The sequence below is a fragment of the Ambystoma mexicanum genome, chromosome 8 (assembly GCF_040938575.1).
Source record: "Ambystoma mexicanum isolate Mex_15411 chromosome 8, UKY_AmexF1_1, whole genome shotgun sequence".
Lineage (NCBI taxonomy): Eukaryota > Metazoa > Chordata > Amphibia > Caudata > Ambystomatidae > Ambystoma > Ambystoma mexicanum.
In genome coordinates, this window is record NC_090929.1 from 348,911,966 (window position 1) to 348,931,208 (window position 19,243).

The 19,243-nt window shown below is 46.3% G+C and overlaps 1 protein-coding gene across 1 annotated transcript in view; it reads right to left on the reverse strand.

Annotated features, from left to right (window-relative positions):
• Positions 1-19,243, reverse strand: part of DPH7 (diphthamide biosynthesis 7) — a 486,602-nt gene that overhangs the window by 141,211 nt on the left and 326,148 nt on the right. The window contains exon 7 of the mRNA XM_069609800.1: positions 1,666-1,738. Coding sequence (XP_069465901.1) covers positions 1,666-1,738 — 73 coding nt within the window. The remainder of the gene's footprint in view (positions 1-1,665; positions 1,739-19,243) is intronic.

A 19,243-nucleotide genomic window follows, 5' to 3' on the forward strand; every position in this document is an offset into this window, starting at 1 on the left:
CATTTTGGTGAAATTACGTCCCTTGTTGGAATCGAGAGTTCGTGGTGACGTGACCATGCAGCAATCATGGTGGGCAGTCGGCCTGCACAATGACGCTGAGACCACCAGTGCGAGTCCCAGCAACAGTTCTATCCACAAGGCGAGAACAGGACGCTTATGAAACAGACTGTACGAAAAGTCAACCGCAGAGCTACCAAGAAGCCGAGAGTCCAAAGTCCTACTGGTATCGGCAACATTATCCCCGAAGACAGAAGGTAATACAAGGAACGGGAATACCGATACGTTAAAAGGGACTCTCATTAGGAGTTAAACGAAAATCGGCCCAGTACTAATGAGAAAAGAATTGGAAAAAAAAATGACGAATCAGAACTATATTAATGCGATTAAAAGAAACAAAACAACAGAGTGGGAGAAAAATAGAGTTGGAATCTTGTTGCCTTGGGAAAAGGGAACGGTGAAACCATATCGCTAAGATAAGAGAGAACAGAAACCAAAGAGACATCTGGGGAGGCAAGGCCTGTGAGGTCAACAAGATAAATATACATGAAAGAACACCCGAGGAAGAGGTGAACTATAATTGGAAGATGAGCAACCAAATTTCAAACTATATACAACGGGGTCTGGAGTCCTACAAGAGGGAAGGACGGAACTTCAGCAGAACAAAGATAATCTCTAAAAAAGAGAACAGGGAAGCTACCAGCCCCCTAAAAGAACTGCAGAACTTAGTACAAATGATAAGCAGAGACTATTTACATATATCTATTGAGTAGAAGCTCCCAGCAGAAGGGAGTCATTCTCTTGGCCTAAGTAAGTTATACTATTGGTAGGGTCAGATAGGTTAGATTTGGACAGTGGATGGACTTGTTTTCGACATTCACTATGACTGACTAGCACCTTAGTTAAAATAGGTAGGGAACACCCCATAGACATAGGGAAAGATGGGCCTTATTTTACTTTAAAAAAAACGATATGGTAATTATGTCTTCACAGCATCTATGTCCTTCTGATCCTCTGCAGGACCTACCTGCTTGTTAGGTTTGATGGTGCCCTGGTTCCCCCAACCCCTTTGATATTTATTTTGGGTGCTTACCTTTGGTAAAGGGCCCACATATAGACTCTAGGGGTAAGAGAGTCCTTGAATAGCTGTTACTGTTATAATATGCTGCTATCTTTTTAATACTGTATATTAATACCCAAATTACATATTTATCCTGGTAGTATTAAATGTGTTACTTAAGTAAAGTATTTATTTTTTAGTATATCAGTGTACTGCATTTTGTAGAGTTGAGTGTGGACTAGTTGTAGCTCTGAGTCAACCTACTACCTCAACCTGAGAGTAAGCCTCGTCACTCTTAACACACTACCTACAATAAGGGAGGTTTGGCTTCCCTTTCCTGTCCCTACAGGGTTAGCGGTTGAAGCATCCACGACAGAGGGTGGTTAAAAACTGTCTTTAACATGCTGTTAAAGTGTCGGCGAACCACACTGAATTAAGGTGACAAAGCTACCCTGTTGAACAGAAATATTTTGATCTACAGAATAACAAAATACCAGGACACAGAGTGAGACCTGGTTTAAGTCTAACATTTCCAGACAATAGCACTACATAGAATCAAAGCAAATCTTTGAGCTCATTGTTTTCCTGATTCTAGTTTGCCATTTTACCTTTTGCTGGTAAACATAGGACTCTCTGTCCCAGCTCTGAAATCCCAGCCTCTCAGAATGCAGTCATCACCACCTGTACAGATGGAGTAAACAATCATTAAAAAGCACAACATTTGTGGGCTTCATAGGTTAAAAACACAGAAATGGTTTCGGAATTCAATGATAACCCACTTTATTTTTTCAAATTCCCATCCCCACTCCAAAACACTGCTTTTAAGGTAGAGAAGGGGATAAGAACTCATCATCTAAATTAGCAGATAGCCACAGTACCAAGCGAGCAGCTGTCGGGGTGTTGAATATGGTGCCATTGTTGGACCACAATACATCGAAGGTTCAGGTTTTTACTTCCTTTCCCTGACTGTAGTTGGGAGGGGGACAGAAGTGGGTAGCTCCTCAAAGTGCAAAGGAAAAGAGTGAAGGCTGGAAGGTTCTGAATGTATATAAACCACTGGTATTGGTTTAGGAAACCTTTAAGATAATGTTTCAGTCCACAATGCCATTACAGAACGGAAAAGACCATATTTAATTCAACTGTCATTCTTGGATGTGCATTTATTTTCGTTCAACACTACCGGGAGTAGCTGGCACCGAAACGAAATTAGCCACACGGCAGTTGGAAGGCCAGGCCAGTGCTTGGAATTGTAAGCAGTTTGTCATACGAGTAACTCAATAACTGACATGCAGTCCATTACACAGCGGCTTCCCCTGGTCAATGCCTGCCATGTATACTCAGCAAGGCTGGGCTGTGCACCAATGTGCGGTTGTCGCCTCTAACTAAGGAGGAGAACTTCAGGCCAAATCCACTTAGCCCCTTCATCGTCAGAGCATTAGTGAGTGCTTGAAGCCCTTTGAAATCTGACAGGGGTTCATGAGCAGCAGCTGAGATGTCAGCATCAGTGGCCTATTGATGTAGAGGTGTGTGGTGTTAAGAGAAAAGACCTGCCAGCAATACAGAACAGGGGAAACTGATCCAGTAAAAATAACTGCCACAATGGTTTCTTGCTGAAGGGCCCAACCGGACTAATCATAACAAGGTGGTCTAAATTGTACAAATAAAGATCAGCACGAGTTCAATATATATATATAAACTTGGTCAGCACTAAAGAATATGCAGAGTAACCATTTTTAGTATAATTTTTAAAATGGTGGACATATGAATGGAATAAATGCATTATTAATAATCCCATATAAACCATCCCTCTTAAACCCACTTGGGATAATTAATTTTTGGGATAATTTCTGGATATGTAACAACATTGAATCTTCATTAGCATTATCCAAACATGGGCATTGGAAGAGAACAGAAGCAATGTCCAAAATGTTCCAATATGGCCGCCTGCTTGTTTGTCAATAGTTATGTACTGTGCTAACATACCAAAGCGCTAAACAATGAAGATGGACTCACACACTAGGTCTATAATATTGCAGTCCTCTCTCCTTGTCACATACCAGACGAAGCCCGAGTAGGGTGAAACGCGTTGTTCCTTTTTGTGCTAAATTGTTGCTGCCTTCCTCGTCCATGTACTTTTAATTAATAAAGGACTCTTTGGCTGCACGGCAAACACTGATTGTGTGTGGTTTTTTGAGAAAAATTGAGTTTTTCATTACGACCGGAGTGCCGCTGCGCCCCAGACTGGATTCCAGTCTCCCCCGTTTGCCTAATGTATATATATATATTTGAAAGAGAACAAAGACACCAGCTGTGTCAGGGTCGCACAGGAAATGCAGCAGAATTTAAGCAGCATTAAAGACTGAATCCGTCAAATAGACATCTTTATTGATTTCAGTTTCAGTAAAAAGATCAGGCTGAGAGGCAGCCGGTGACGCGTGTCATGCCCTTCTAGGCACTTTATCACACAACAATAATGCATAATATATATATATATATTATAAAAATCGGTATTGTACCAAAATGTCGCACTCATTTGTGCGCCCCTGCAGTCACTGCGACTTTGGAGGCGCACAAAATGAGGGTGACATTTACTGCGCCCAAGCAGAGCGGGTGTTGCGGGGGTGTCCCCCGCTCTACTTGGGCGCAGTAACGGGGGTCAGGGGTTGTCCCCCACTTGCCATTTCGGAAAGGGGGGACACATAAGAAAAAAAAGAAAACCACCCTGCGGCGTCAGCTCCAACTCACGTTAGTGGGAGGAGCTCACACCGCAGGGATCACAGAGTGCAGGCGGCACATGCAGAAGTGTGCCGCCCTAAAGGTGAGTGCAGAGGGGGGGGGGGGTTGAGAGGGGTAATACAGGCCGGGGGAAGCAGGCACAGTGATCTCTCTCTCACACACACACACACACACACACACACACACACACACACACACACACACACACACACACACACCATTTTTCTCTTCACTTCTTGGTAACATGCATTTCGTTGCAATGAACAAGTTACTCTCTTACCTGGTAACGTTCTTTCGATGGGATGGTCCGACGACGTATTCCATATCTATGACAGGTAATCACCACAGCTGTGCTGCTTTGGAAAATGTTCTGCGTCCTGCGTCAATGACGTCCTTACGCTGTCCTCGAGGGCCTCCGTCGAGCCGACATCATCGGATGTTATAAGTAGGACGCACGACGCCCGTAGTTGTAGTTTTTTCCCAGAACGTGTGGCACCAATCTTCTGCCAGTATGACCACAGAAAGCCTTGCGGAAACGTAAGCTGCAATTGCATAAGAAATTCTGTAGCGGGGCAGGTAGGGAGGGAGCGATATGGAATACGTTGTCAGAGCTTCCCATCAAAAGAACGTTACCAGGTAAGAGAGTAACTTGTTCTTCAAGGGGATTGGGTCCTCCGACGTATTGCATATCTATGACAGACTCCCAAAGCAGTAGCAACGTATGGAGCAGGGAAAAGAATTTAGAATATAGAAATTTAGAATGCCCAATCAAATTGCAGAGTAAAGGACCGCCTTGCCAAAGGCCCGATCCTGCCCATGGATAGAATCTAGGGAGTAACGTCTTACAAAAGTATGGACCGAAGCCCAAATGGCTGCTTCTTTTTTTAAAAATGTTATTGTAAAACTTCAGTTCAATATACAATATCAAACTTTTGTTACATTGATTCACCAACGACCTGAGTCTACTGAAAATTCCAAACAGCTTGGTCAACTTTTGAATTTTCAAAGAAAAGAAAAAATAATCTCCAAGAGTTACAGACTTCCGTGGAACTTAAACAGATTTCTTCGCTTTTAAATCTAAAACCTTAAGTAAAAAAGGACAAATCAAATTGGCTCGGTCAGCAAGATCATGTCAAGAAAGTTAATTAAGTTGCATGTAAGATTGATATTTCTGCTGGCCACAACAAGTTCCCACCAATCGTCCGCATTGTAGAAAAATGGTTTAAATTTGCCCAAATGGAGTTCACGTTGAGCAATCAGCATTGGACACTCGGTTACAAGATGCTTTAATGACTCGACCTCTGATGCAGCACAAAACCGACAATTATTGTCGCCGGTTTCCTTATTGTGCCGTATCCATTGCATTTCCTTAGTTTGTAGGGTGTTTAAGCGAAATCTTAGGAACTGACTCCTATGATTTCGTGAGGGGCAGTTCGTGAGGTAGTTTGGTGGATTATGCAATTTCACTGTGCCTCGAGATGGAGGCAAGGTTGATTTGAAAGTAGCTCGTGCGTCGTAGGTTGAGATCCAGTCCCATGTTTCTAGCTTTCTTTTGGCGTATTGATGACGGGTGAGAAGTTCGGACTTACTGATATTTGCAACTTCCATTATAGCTTTTAGTTTATACACCCATGATGTCAAGATTGATGTATGTGAACAGTTGTTATCGTTGATAAAGATTTGGTAGGCAGGAATTTCAGCACCGAGATACATTTTTCGCAGGGTGGATAACGATTTCCAAACGATCGTCATATATAATGAATTCAGAGCCAATTCGTATTGCAAAGCGACAATCGAGATGTAATTGGGAAGGCCCAGGACACGTCGCCAGAACTTTCCTTTGAGTCTCTGCCAAAGGCTGTGATCCAGATTCCACCCTGCTTCTCCACCGAATGTGAGTGTAGGTATTACTTTCTGCAGATAGAACAGTTTTACAGGTGCAATTGAGAATTTTCCATATTCTTTATTGATTTTAGCACCTTGTAGGGCTAGGATATCGGTTCTATCAATTAGATCTGAAGTCTAAGCGGCTTCACAGATTGAGTCGTTTATCAGTACACCCAGATATCGGATTGACTTCACAGTGTTTAACGGTTGTTTCCAATGGCCCATCGAAATTGTTTGTCTTTTCTTGAGATGGTATGCCCAATACACATGATCTTGGTTTTTTTGGTGTTTAAAGACAAGTCATTTGCAGTCAGATAATCATTTAACCTCTGCACAAGACGTTGTAACCCGATCTGTGTTTGGTCGATTAAGACAATGTCGTCTGCATAAACCAGATATTTCAGATGAGACACATTGACCTTTGGTGGAAAACAATGGACTTTATCCAACCATTCTGGGAGGTCAGCAAGGAATAATTTGAAAAGGTCTGCCGCAAGTGGGCAGCCCTGTTTCACGCCTTTATGTGTCATTATTGGTGGAGTAAGGTCGCCTTGGGAATTCAATCTAATTTGAATTGTAGTATCAGTATGTAAAGCGATAATTGGATCCAGGAGCTGCTTTGGGCACTTCCATGATCGTAATTTATCCCATAATTTCTGGCGATTGATTGCGTCAAATGCTTGTCGTAAGTCGACGAAGGCAAAGAAGACTTTTTTCCTGGATTCCAAAGCAGTCAATTTCAAGAGTGTTATAAGAATAAGATTGACGTCCATGCCTACTTGGGTCGTGAAGCCAGTTTGACGAGAGTCAGATTTGCTGGCTTTGGATGCCCATTGCACCAATCTTTGACGCAAGAAAGAGCCAAATATTTTCCCAAATGTATCGAGAAGGGCAATAGGCCGATAGTTTGCAGAATCAGCTCTATAGCCCTTCTTATAAATTGGAACCACTATTGCTTTAACACCATGAGGTTGGTATTTTCTTGGTAATCGAAATCTTCAGAAATAGGCCTTGAATAAACTTTAGCCCAATATGTCTTGTGTTTTTTAGCATTAGGTTTGAGATTTGATCAGGCCCGGCAGCTCTCGAGTTCTTAAGCTTTCAGATGGAGAGTTCAAGCTCTTGGGACGAAGGTGTGATCTCCCAGGCAATTGCTTGAGACTCTGATGGTATGTTTGAAGTAACCATGGGCTTTTTGTAAATTGATGTAAAGTAATTAAACCATGTGTCACTACAGATTTCATTTGAGATGGTACGTATGGATTTGGTGTTTCCTTTATTCAAAATAGCCCAAATTTCACGTGTGTTCTTTGTTATTAGTAGTGATAGCATGATTTTTGCACAATTTTGATCAATTAATGAATCATTTTGGCAGCGGTGGCGAGCTGCTAGGTCGCTTAGTCTATCCTGCCACTTCATTGATATTTCCGCCTCTTTCTCCATCTGATGTTGTAGAAAACTAGTGAAGCAGTCTAATTTGTCTAACTTTGTTGTCAGGTTTGACAGCACCACTCCTTGATCACAAATTGTCCCATTTAATGCTTCAATAGTTTTGTGAAAGGGGCAAGGGCAACCGCAGTGGCTGCTAGGACGTTGTTATGAACCTGGGTTAGTGCTTCAACAGAAATGCTCAGTTCAAATTGAATTGAGGATTAGTGAAAGAGGTATTTCTAGTTTGGATTGAGGCAATAACCTCATCACCTGGACGGCTAGATTTTCCATGGGGTGTGCTTGCATTCAGGATTGTTTTGTCAATCAACGTTGGTGTCGGCAAGTTAACTTTAGATTTGAGCTCGACAATGCGCTGAAGACGACGTACCCGACGTAATAGAGCTTGAATCTAGATTATTTTGGATGGAGAGCGGGCTAAAAGTGCTAGCAGGAACTCCCGTTAGCAATAGATCAGCCGCAAGCGATCCAGGATTGTCCTTGAGACAATGCAAGAGCCCTTCAGGGGCTTGACATGCAAGTGCGCTTTCGTTTCCAGATTTAGTAATTTCAGGGACTCATCTCGACAAGCTTCTGTCACAGAAAGTCATGGCTCGTGCTTCGCTGGTAATCACTTGAGGACTAATTGAAGTCAAAATGGTCTGAACACATTCATGGTCCCCCGTTTGTTTTTGCAGACCAAGCGGGGCAGTGGGTTGCAGCGAAGCGTGAGACAGTGGAAGCGAAGTTCTCGAGGGCGCCTGCATGCGTATCTGGTGGTCAAGGGTTTGGTGTCAAAGGCCAGACTGTCTGAGCTTGTGAGCCATTTTCTGAAAATGACCAGGTTGAAGTATTTGGTAGAGTTGGCTTAGTGGTTTTTAGAGAGGGAGCAAGAGGTACTCGATGATGAAGAGTCAACAGAGATCCGTCAGCATTCGAGATCTTCAATATCTCTTCGTCGCTAACCAAAAATGATGATAGCCTTTTTTCGGTGAGAGCCCCATTTGATTGTATGGGTGTATTAATCTTTCCAGAGCATGATGATAAAGGCAGTTTGCAGTCTTTTCCAGCGGGACCTATCTTTGCAATTGAGGCCGAGCTAGAGACAGAAGGGATTTTGTCGCAGCTTGTGCGTAGAAGGGCACCAGTATTCAATTTGCTGGGAGCAGAGGGCACATCAAATGTGCGAAAAGCAAAGTCATTACCAGCTGGGACCCTTTCACAGGCAGATACAAGTACAGTTTCAATGTCAGATGAAATTTCGTGTGCGGTCACATACTTGTCGTGACAGGGTTTATGAAGTTGATTTATCAGCTGACTCACGGCTACGTCAATAAGTTCTTCCGATTGTGGTTCAACCAGAAGGAATGGGGGATTAGAGACGCTGCACGAAGTAACATGCGACAAAGACATTGATATTGACAGTGCTATTGGAGCTGTTGGTAAAGCTGCAGGTAGCGTTAAGGGGGCAAGTAGTGCTCGGCCAGTAGATTTGCTTACCTTTTCACCTGTGGCTGCTTTTAGCGCCGTCCACGGATTCAGCATACAACGATGCTGGAGGGTTTCCCTTCGTGTTTACAGTCCCTCAGCGGATAAAGTCATTTACACGACGTGGGGAGTGCGAGCCTAAGGAGGCTGGGTGCGACTTGAACACGTAGTGCAGCTCCTCTTCTGAACTCTAGTTGAGCCGCGTTCCGCGCACAGCAAACAGTCAAACAGCGGCCACAAAAGCGCGCCCTTGCTTGCGCGGGCTTCACGCCACAAGGGCGTTGATGTTGGAACTTTATCCGCTTCCTGGTAGAAAAGTGGGCGAAGCTACAATGACCGTAGCTCTTAAGGCAACAATGCCTTTTTCTTCAATAGAAGTCCGTGAATAACACAAGGATCTGTGCCTCGATTGTCTCGTGCAGGCAGAGAAGTCAGAAACAGAGGCAGTTGCAGTAGATGCAGCAGTAGATGCACAGCACAGCCAAACAGCGGCCACAAAAGCACGTCCTTGACTTGCGCGGGCTTCACAGAGGTTACGAATAGGAACACCCCTCTGCAGGGCAGTAGAGGCAGCCATACCCCTAGTAGAATGGGCCCGTAAGCCTACCAAGCGGTAACATTCAGAAATTGCCAAGATAATCCATCTCGACAAAGTCTGCTTAGTAACAGCTTGTCCCAAACGCCTTCCAGCGTGACCTATAAAGAGCTGATCGTCCACTCTGACCCGAGACATGCAGAAACTTAAAGCTCTCCTAGGATCCAACCTATGGAGCCTCTCCTCCTCCTTACCAGGTTGCGGAGGAGGATAAAATGCCGGAAGAATGACCTTCTGGCTTAAATGAAATTCCGACACCACTTTCGGAAGAAAGAAAGGACGAACTCTAAGGACAACCCTGTCCTTATGAAACACAGTGACGGGTGGCTTAACTGAAAGTGCCTGCAACTCACTCACTCTGCAAGCGGAAGTGACCGCAACTAAAAATACAGTTTTAAGGGTTAACATTCTCAAAGGACAAGAATGTAAAGGCTCAAAACGAGCAACCACTAAGGAATTTTAGAACAAGGTTCAAATCCCAACCAGGCACCTGGAAAGGTGACGGTGGAAACACATTAGTGAGCCCTTTTGAGAAACTGAGAAATTAAAGGACTTTTGAAATAAGAACACTCCTCAGACGAGCGCTTAAATATGGACAGTGCCGCCAGGTAACCTTTAATCGTACCCACTTGCAGGCCCTTGTAGGCTAACAAAAGCAAAAAAGACAAAACCACAGGAATGTCACATGAAAAAGGATCCACATTCTTAACCCTGCACCAGTCGCAGAACTTTCTCCAACGGCAACGGTACAGGGACTTGGTTTTAGGCCATCTGGTCGAAAGCAACACCTCCATCACATCCTCAGGCAGATCCCAATCCCTATACCTCAACCTTTCAGAAGCCAAGCGTGAAGGTTGAGGGATCTGACCTCTGGATGGAGAACCTGACCCCTCCCGTGAGAGCAGATCGTCTCGGTAGGGAAGACGACGTGGAGGGCAGATGGTGAAGTCGAGAAGGTCCAGGTACCACGTTCTCCGGGCCCATGCCGGAGCAATGAGGATCATCCGGGAACCGAACCTCTGTAACCTCCACAGCACTTGCGGCATGACGGGGACTGGAGGAAACACGTACAGCAGTGGGAAGGGCCACTCCACCACGAACGCGTCTCCTAAGGCTCCTCTTGGAGGAAATTCCCGCAAGCAGAACCTTTTGCACTTCCAGTTGACACTGGAGGCGAAGAGATCCACTTGAGGGGTCCCCCAAAGGGCGAAGATCTCCAGGACAATCTCCTGAGCCAGCTCCCACTCGTGAGAGATCACGCTCTGCCTGCTCAGAGCGTCCGCCGTCTCGTTTTCGTCTCCAGCCAGATGAACTGCTGAGATCAAAACTTCCTGCTGGCTGGCCCAGAACCAGAGCTGCATCGCCTCCCTGCACAGAGGAAGTGACCCTGCCCCCCCTTTTGTTGAGGTAGTGCATGGCCACTCTGTTGCCCGTCAGAATCAGGACATTCTTCCCTCGCACATTCCGCAGAAAAGCCTTGAGGGCAAGCCTGACGGCCCTCAGCTCCAACAGATTGATATGGAGTCCGGACTCCGACTGAGACCAACGACCGCTGACTGTAATCTCGTTGGCATGAGCTCCCCATCCCGTGAGGGATGCATCCGTCACAATCGTCACCACCGACCAGGGTAGCCAAAATGGAGCTCCCCCCATCAGATTGCCTTGGACGGCCCACCACAGAAGGTCCCGGGTCGACCGAGGGCGGCACCTGAACGGGGTCCGACATCAGAGGATTGTGACCAGTCTTGAGAGCCCATTGCAGAGATCTCATCCGCAACCTGGCCTCTGGCACCAGAAGAATGCAGGATGCCATGAGGCCGAGCAACCTCAAGAACTCGAACGCCGGGAGACTCTGGGCATGTTGAAACTTGGGCACCATCTGCCGAATGTGATGAGCCCTCACCTGGGGAGGGAAACACTGCCCCAGGGATGTGTCGTGCACTTCTCCGATGTACTGGAGCCGCTAAATTGGCATCAAGTGGGACTTCTTTAAGTTGAGGGAGAAGCCCAGCTTGTGAAGGGAGTGGCAGGTGACAGACAGATGATCCAGGACCTGCTCGGGAGAGCGCGCCCTGATCAACCAATCGTCCAGGTAGGGGTAGACGTGAATTCACCCCTTTCCGGAGATACGCTGCCACCACCACCATGAGCTTGGTGAAGACCCTCGGCAGGACCTGAAACTGAAAGTGCGAGTCGCCAACCGCGAACCCCAGGTACGTCTTGTGCTTGGGATGGATCGGCATATGAAAGTAAGTGTCCTTGAGGTCGAGGGACACCAACCAGTCCTGCAGTTGAAGGGCCTGAAGGACTTGAGAAAGAGTAACCATCTTGAACTTGTCCTTCCTGAGGAGCTTGTTCAAACCGCGCAAGTCCATGATGGGTCTCAATCCCCCGTCCTTCTTGGAATTCAAAAAATAAGGGGAATACCATCCCTTGTTCCTCCCCGCTACAGGCACCAGTTCTATGGCGCCTTTCTCGAGCAGGGATTGTATTTCCTGCGCAAGGAGCGGACCCAGACTCTTCAAAGAGAGATTCCCTGGTGGATTGTCGTGAGGCCTACGCCGGAAAGGAAGACAGTAGCCGTGGGCTATGATCTCCAGAATCCACACATCTGAAGTAATGGCACATCATTCTACAAGATGCTGCTCCAGCCTTCCCCCAACCGGCGAACCATGGGACATAGCCTCATGACTGAGCTGAAGCGGCTGCAGCATTGCCTGAGGGTAAAGAGGCAACTGCCCGAGCGGCTTTGGCACCTTGAGTACCTTGTTTTCCACCTCTGGTACTCCTACGGTTGCCCCTTTGACTTGCAGCTCCCCTCAATCTACCAAAAGATGAGTAATAGCAAAAGGAACCTCCCCTCCATTGTTGTCCCCTAGGACAAAAAGGGAGAGGTTGGCGAACTGCAGTGCTCAACGACTTTGCTGCAGCTTTGGAGATCTGCAACTTCTCAAGGCTCTCGTCACCCTTGCTGCCAAAAAGATGTTCACCATCAAAGGGCATGTTGAGAAGCCGGGCTTGTACATCAGGAGCAAACCCGACTTCCGCAGCCACGCAAATCTGCGCATTACAGTGCTCGCTGCCATGGACCGGCTGACGCAATCTGCCATGTTCAGACCCGACCGAACAGATTCACACATGGCATCCTTGCCATCCTGAACAAGAGCAAGAAAGACATCACGTTCCTCCCCTTCGGGAATGTGTTCAGCCGCCAAAGAGACAATTCCACAGAGTATGAGTGAAACCTGCTAAGGCACACAGAGTTGGCTGCCTGTAAAGCCATTGCCCCTGAAGAAAACACTTTCTTCCCCCAGCCATCAAAACGTTTGTCGTCTCAGGAGGGATGGTAGGGTACGACACCTGTATTGCCGGGGCTGTAGCCGCCTGTACCACCAAACTCTCCGGAGTGGGGTGCGTAGTCAAGTAGCTGGGGTCACTACTGGCTGGACGATATTTCTTTGGCAAAGACTTGCTCACTGCTCGGAGACTCTCCGGAGTGTCCAAGCCGCTGCCACCCTTCTCTGCAAGGCCATATGGAATGGCAGTACCGGGTCAGTTGGTGGACCTTGGTTGTCAAGGATATCCGTCAGGTCATCCTACAGAAAATCCACTGGTGGCACAGACCACCCCAAGTATTCCGTTACCCTCGACATAAGGCACCGGTACGAGGACTCGGCGTGGGTGCCAGGCTCAGGCCTACCGAACTCCACCTCTGGAGAGGTGTCCAACCACTGGCGTCGTGCAACGACTGACGTAGGTCTTCAAGCTGGCTATGACCAGACAAAATCTCATCAGGTACCTCAGCAGGAACCAAACCTTCTTCCTCAGACCCTTCCTCCACCTCAGAAATATAATCCAGAGGCTGGAATGGGGGCACAGAAAAAAGGAAAAAAGACATTTTTAGACTTGGCCAGAGCCTTTGTAGGGGGTTCCACCGTACCACGGGGTACCTCTGACAAAGCAGCCTCGAAAGGCGTCGAGGGCGTCGACGGAATCGGCGTCGACGTTGAGCATGGTACCGACAGATTCGACACAGACCTCGAGGGCAGAGCCCCGAGCGTGTCCTTCGACAGCCTGGGCGCCGATGGCGTTGATGGCTTCCTCGGAGGCGGAGCCTCGAGAGAGTCCCTCGACGACCTTGGCGCCGAAGGCGTCGATGTCTTCTTCGAAGACCTCACAGGCTCTGACGGTCTCGAGGGCGTCGAGGACCGGGACCTGGAGCGGGCATGTCTAGAGCGATCCACCGTGTCCAATAGAGGCCAATGATCGTGCCGACCACCCGAGCCCGAAGGTGTGCGAGTGGCAGCTCTAGCACTGTCACAGCCGGCGTCTTTTGACGGCGTGGATGGAACGGAGCCCTGCGACTGAAAAATCGGCATCATCTCCTGCCGAAAGGAATCCCATTCCGCAGGAGTGGAATACTTGTTGGGACAAGCAACCCCCCGACGGGCCGAGCTCTTGGACGAGGACGGGGAAGGCGACCGTTGACGGCGCTTCCGTGAGTGCCTCGAAGAGGCAGAGGAATGAGGGGACCTACTCCGGGACCGAGACCTCCCGGATCAACGATGCGGAGAGTCGCCCCTCAAATCGTCAGTCGAAAGCCCAGTGGACCTCGACTTCCGAGGCTTGGCCACCTTACCTACAGAAAGCTTCTTCTTACGCTCCCGCAAGGACTTCGACCTAAGCGACTGGTAGTCTACACAATCATCCGTGTCGTGGCCCTCACCGAGGCACCAGAGGCAGGCGTTGTGCGAGTCCGTCAACATCTTGGACCCGCAGTCCTGACACTTCTTAAAACCCGGCCGCGGGGTGGATGAGGACGAAGATATCATGGAAATCTTCACAACGAACAGGTTGGAAGAACCGAAAGAACAGAACTCAGAAGAACCGAGGCGCGCAGAGATCTCCAAAGCGAACACGTTCGCGGAAAAAACGTAACTGAGGCTACGGGCGTCGTGCGTCCTACTTATAACATCCGGTGACGTCGTCTCAACGGAGGCTCTCGGGGACAGCGTATCGACGTCATCGCTGCAGACAATTTTCCGAAGCAGCACAGCTGTGATGATTACCTGTCATAGATATGGAATACGTCGGAGGACCCAATCCCCTTGAAACATCATTATAATGCTAGTAGTGACACCATCCGGCGCCGGGTCTGTAGCCGACATGTACGTGGGGGTCTGCTATAGCCTTGTGTATGTTGTATTGCATCATAACTTCCTATTTTTGAAAAATCGCTAAATTGGCAATCTCCTGAAATTGCCTGTACTGATGGCACAGGGCCGGACTCCGCTCCACCCCTGTGCAGGGCTAATGGATGGGGTTGATCAAATTTCACAATCGCCAGGACATCCCTAGACTGGTATGCCGACCTCGGGCCAAAACTTCAGCCCACCAACTGTTGTGGGGCGGGAGCAACAATCGCAAAATGGCAATCTCCTGAAATTGCCCATACTGATAGCAGAGGGCTGGACCCTGCCCTGTGCAGGGGGAATGGGTGAGGTTGGTCAAATTTCACTATCGCTAGTACACCCTAGACTGGTATGCGAATCTTGGGCCAAAACCTCAGCCCACCAACTGTTATGGAACTGGAGCCAATGCCTATACTGATAGCACAGGCCAGTCCCTGCCCTGTGCCGGGATAATGAGTGGGTTGGTTACGTTTCACTATCGCCAGTAGACCCCAGACTGATAGACTGTCCGTGGCCCAAAATCTCAGCACACCAACTGTTATGGGGCTGGAGCCAACCCCGAACAATGAAACTTTCCCAAATATATATATATATATATTTATATATAGAGAGAGAGATTTGAGCTTTACACCATTTTAATAAAGTGATGTGCCATAACACTCATTAAAGCTAGTAGTCATCATTTTATTTTTGACTGCAATCCTCAAAACTAGCCAGTGGCTAGTGATACATGACTGATGGAAAGTAGGAAATAGTGCACTTTGATTAAGTGGAGAACTGAGGGGTGAGTAGCTTTATGCCACACTAGTAGCTTTGAATGTTTAGCCATCTTTAACTGGACTTTATTTTACTCTGCTTTCTATCTCTAAACGTTCATGGTGGCTGTAAGCGTTACCTGCCACATCAGAGCAGGACACCTTTAAACAAAGATAATTATGTACCTGATTTGTCAATGTTTAAAATAAAGGCAGGGTATTCTTTGTTCAGTTGTGCTGAGACAACTTTCTGATTTTCAAAATTTCAAAAAGGCAGGCCAGCCGCATGGCTATGGTCTGTGGAAAACCCTAAAACCATAGAACTTGTATAGTGTCTAACAACCCCTAGCTCTTCGCGCTTAGCCTGGATTAGAAGATCAATAATGTATCTAGTATAGTTACACGTTACATACAAAATTGCAATTAGAATCTACGTCTCAAAAAGAAATGTTTCTAATTCTTTGTATTCTTGATGTGAGTTTTATTCACTCAAATTTCATCATGCATTGAAACAGCCAACACGTGTTTCGACTCTACATCTTTTTCAAGGCTGTATGTACATCAATTAGATTCAATTTACATGAGTAACATCCAGTTGTTTGAGAAATTAGATTAACATTTAGGCCACATTGATTTTTCCAACAAATTGCGTAGGGTAAGTGGCAGTTAAATCAAATGCAATAAAGGTTCATTAATACATACCAAAGAATGGGATTCGAGGAAAAAGGGGAGAAGACAAACAAACATGTGGCCTTATGAGTTACTGAGATCATACTGTCATGATCTCTGCTTCCAAAAGGTCAGGGTTTTCCCAACTCCCTTGGAAGCAGATCCATAACCCAGGTTCCGAGTGCCAACCAGTCCCAATTGGGACCTTTTGGACCCAGTCCTGGCGCCAGTGGCACCAGGCTCATAAATATGCCCAGTCCCAGCGCTGGAAGCGCCGGGCTCATAATGCTTGGGTGGACTTACCTGCAGCAGACCATGCTGCTTACTTGCCTGCCAGTTGAGCCTCTGATCCTCTTCTGTTTGGAACTACTTTTCCTGTTGGGTGGGGCAGGAGCCACTCCCTAGGTTCAGAACACTGGAACTCTTCTGGAAAGCAGGAACTCTTTTCTTACCTAGGCGTGGCTGTGGAAGGAGACACCTAAGCACTACAGGAGGCTATTTAAACCACACCCGATGGATGAATCTTGCTTTGCGTTATTCTGCATCCTCTGCAGCAGAACGCTCATCGTGTCTTCTGCATCTGATCCTGGGCCTAAGGAAAAAGGCTTACCATCCTGAATCCAGTCTTCAGCAACACCTATAAAGACAAGAAAGAACAGGTTAGCATTACGGTCTTCAGTGACAGCGCTTCACTTACCTGGTCCATCGGCTGTCACCAACGCCTCGCGCTGCATTCCGGCATCTGAAAGACAAAGGCTTACCTACTCTTCGTGCGCTCCGGAGGTCTTCGCACTGCATTCCGGCATCTGAAAGACAAAAGCTTACCAACTCTTCGCACGCTCCGGAGGCCTTCGGCGCTGCATCCCGCATCTGAAAGACAAAACAAGGTGCGTTTAAAGACATTGGGGAACTTTAATACTCACGTGCCATTACTCCTTTCCACATCTAACCCAGTGGGTATTTCGGCACCCTGCAGCCGCTCCGAACTTGTACCTGCAAAATAAAAAGACAGTTAGAGCGCATCGTGAAGCAGGCAACAAGCGCTTACTTACGTGCTTCCAGGCGCTTCTATTCATCACACGGGCTCCATCTTCAACTCACTTCAGCCCGTCATCCGCCATCGCCGGAACCCTGCAAAACAAGAGACATCATTACTAAAGACTTTTAAAGACATTAGAATTACTCGAAACTTACCGTTCGTGCAGTAAACGACGGACAGCAGTCCTCTGAAGTCAAGAGGCCTGCTCCTCTTATCCAGTGAAGAAACTGTTTACAGCACCCTGCCCCGAGGCAGATGGAGAGCACGGCGTTCACTTACCTAAGGTGAGAGCGTTAACCTTTGGGGTTCTACAGGAGAAGAGAGAGACCTTCAATAACCAGGTTCATTAATCCATATTTTCTATCTGCAGACATCTTACCCTTCAAGTCAGACATACAGTGCACAGAGGTCCAGGCCAAAGAGCCAGCCGTGTGTTACACATCACCTTTGAAGATACGGTATACGCCCAGTCAAGACCGGCGCCTCTACGGGAATCAGGTGAGCGTTACACATACATAGTAATAGTCTCCATTGATTCTCAAATTATAGTTGTGGCGCCTTTGGCTGGTGCCCAAAGAGACCTGGTATACAGTACATATTGAGTGGTTACTGTAAGATCTCATCTAGCACAATGAAGTACTCATAACAGTGTTACAGGCGATCCAATAGTGCAGGATTGGGGTGAGTTGTGCATTCACACACCATAGTTGGTAATGTCTATTTAATATAGGTGTTTTGGTTGTTCACTAGGTGGTGGTTGTTCAACGTCCCAATATAAAATAGCATGTGCATAATATTGGTGGTGACAAGTTACAATGGTGTTTTGGTAGTTGATTCATTGGTGGTTGATCACCATACCAATAAATATATATCCTGTGCATAATATTGTCATTGTGTCTGAATAGCCAGAAAAAAACAGAGATGCTCACCTAATGTTCTCAATTGCAGTAACCTACCATAGGTCAGACAAGATGGTATTTTTAGTTAAAACAGAAGAGCAGGGTGATTTTTAAGTAATATGGTGAGCTCCTAGGATTAAAAACACATCCGGTTGACCAGTTTAGACAGGCAAAGACATTCAGCAAATAAATTATATGTAAGCAGAACATACTTTAGTAGGTGGGCTTGAGATGTTTCATCATTTTCTGCATGACTCAGATTCTGGTGCCAGTTGCCAAATATGTTGGTAAACCTTTGTATGCTCAAAATCTTGTAATTATGTCTTTTCATTAGTAGGGGCATAGGGTAGTAAGTCCCTGTTAGTGCTGTACAGATCCTTAAGTAGCAGTATATAGAAAATAAATTAGAAATATATAAGACAGTGGCATGCTCTCTTTAAACATACTGTTTGCGCTGAAGGTGAACTGTCTGGAATCTCCGGATTAGCGGTCTGCATGCATTTCGCATGCGGCTGCCATTTTGATCCTTGTTAAATAGTGGGAGAGGTCCGCGTGAATAGAGGAAAATATATAGAGATCCTCAAAATCATTACGCAGTCTACATTGAAGGTATTTCCTAACAGACATTCTAATCATGCCATGTGTATTGTAAAAACACATTAATTTCAGGTTCTTTGTTTAACATGTCTGTTGTGCATCTTAGGAGACAAATGCATTTAGATTCCATCTGTCTAAGTTTCAATGTAAGATCCCCTCCACATTTGGTGCACTTAACTTTCATTAGCCCAATGAATCTCAGATCATTTCTATTATCCATTTGAAGGCATTGTTGCCAATGTAACGCCAAAGGTAATTTGGGATCTTGACTACCAAGATTTGTGATTAGTTCTTGTATACGTATGCAAAGCTGCCTAATAGTACTTCCTAAATACAGCTTATTGCATATGCATATAATGGCATATACCACACATATTGTTTTACAATTGATAAAGTCTTAGATTTAAATATAAAGGGGATTTAGAAATCCATATCAGTCACCGTCTTTGTGAGCATACTTACACATGCTGCAGGATCCACATTTGTGGAAGCCCTTTGTTGTTTTTTTAACCAGTCAGAACCGGTCACTGCTCTGCTGGTATCAAAAAATGACGGACAGAGTTTATTTCTCAGCGTCGGGGCTCTAGTATATGCAAATGTGGGTCTGTTGTCAATATAGGGTAGTAAACCTTTGTCCATATGCAGCAAATGCCAATGCGTCAACATACGTTTGTGCAGTGTGTGTTAATCTTTAGAGTACTGTGTAACTATATTGATCTGATCGCTCCTGTCCTGAGCTTGGTGCACAGACATTTGGCGCACAGACTATGATGTCTGATCTTTTAATCATTTTGATTTTGTCTTGTGCCATATTTATGATTTTAGCACAGTGCCCTCTCTTCTGAAACCTCTCGGACAGAAGTACACATTCTTTTACATACTCTTCATTTTGGCTACAACT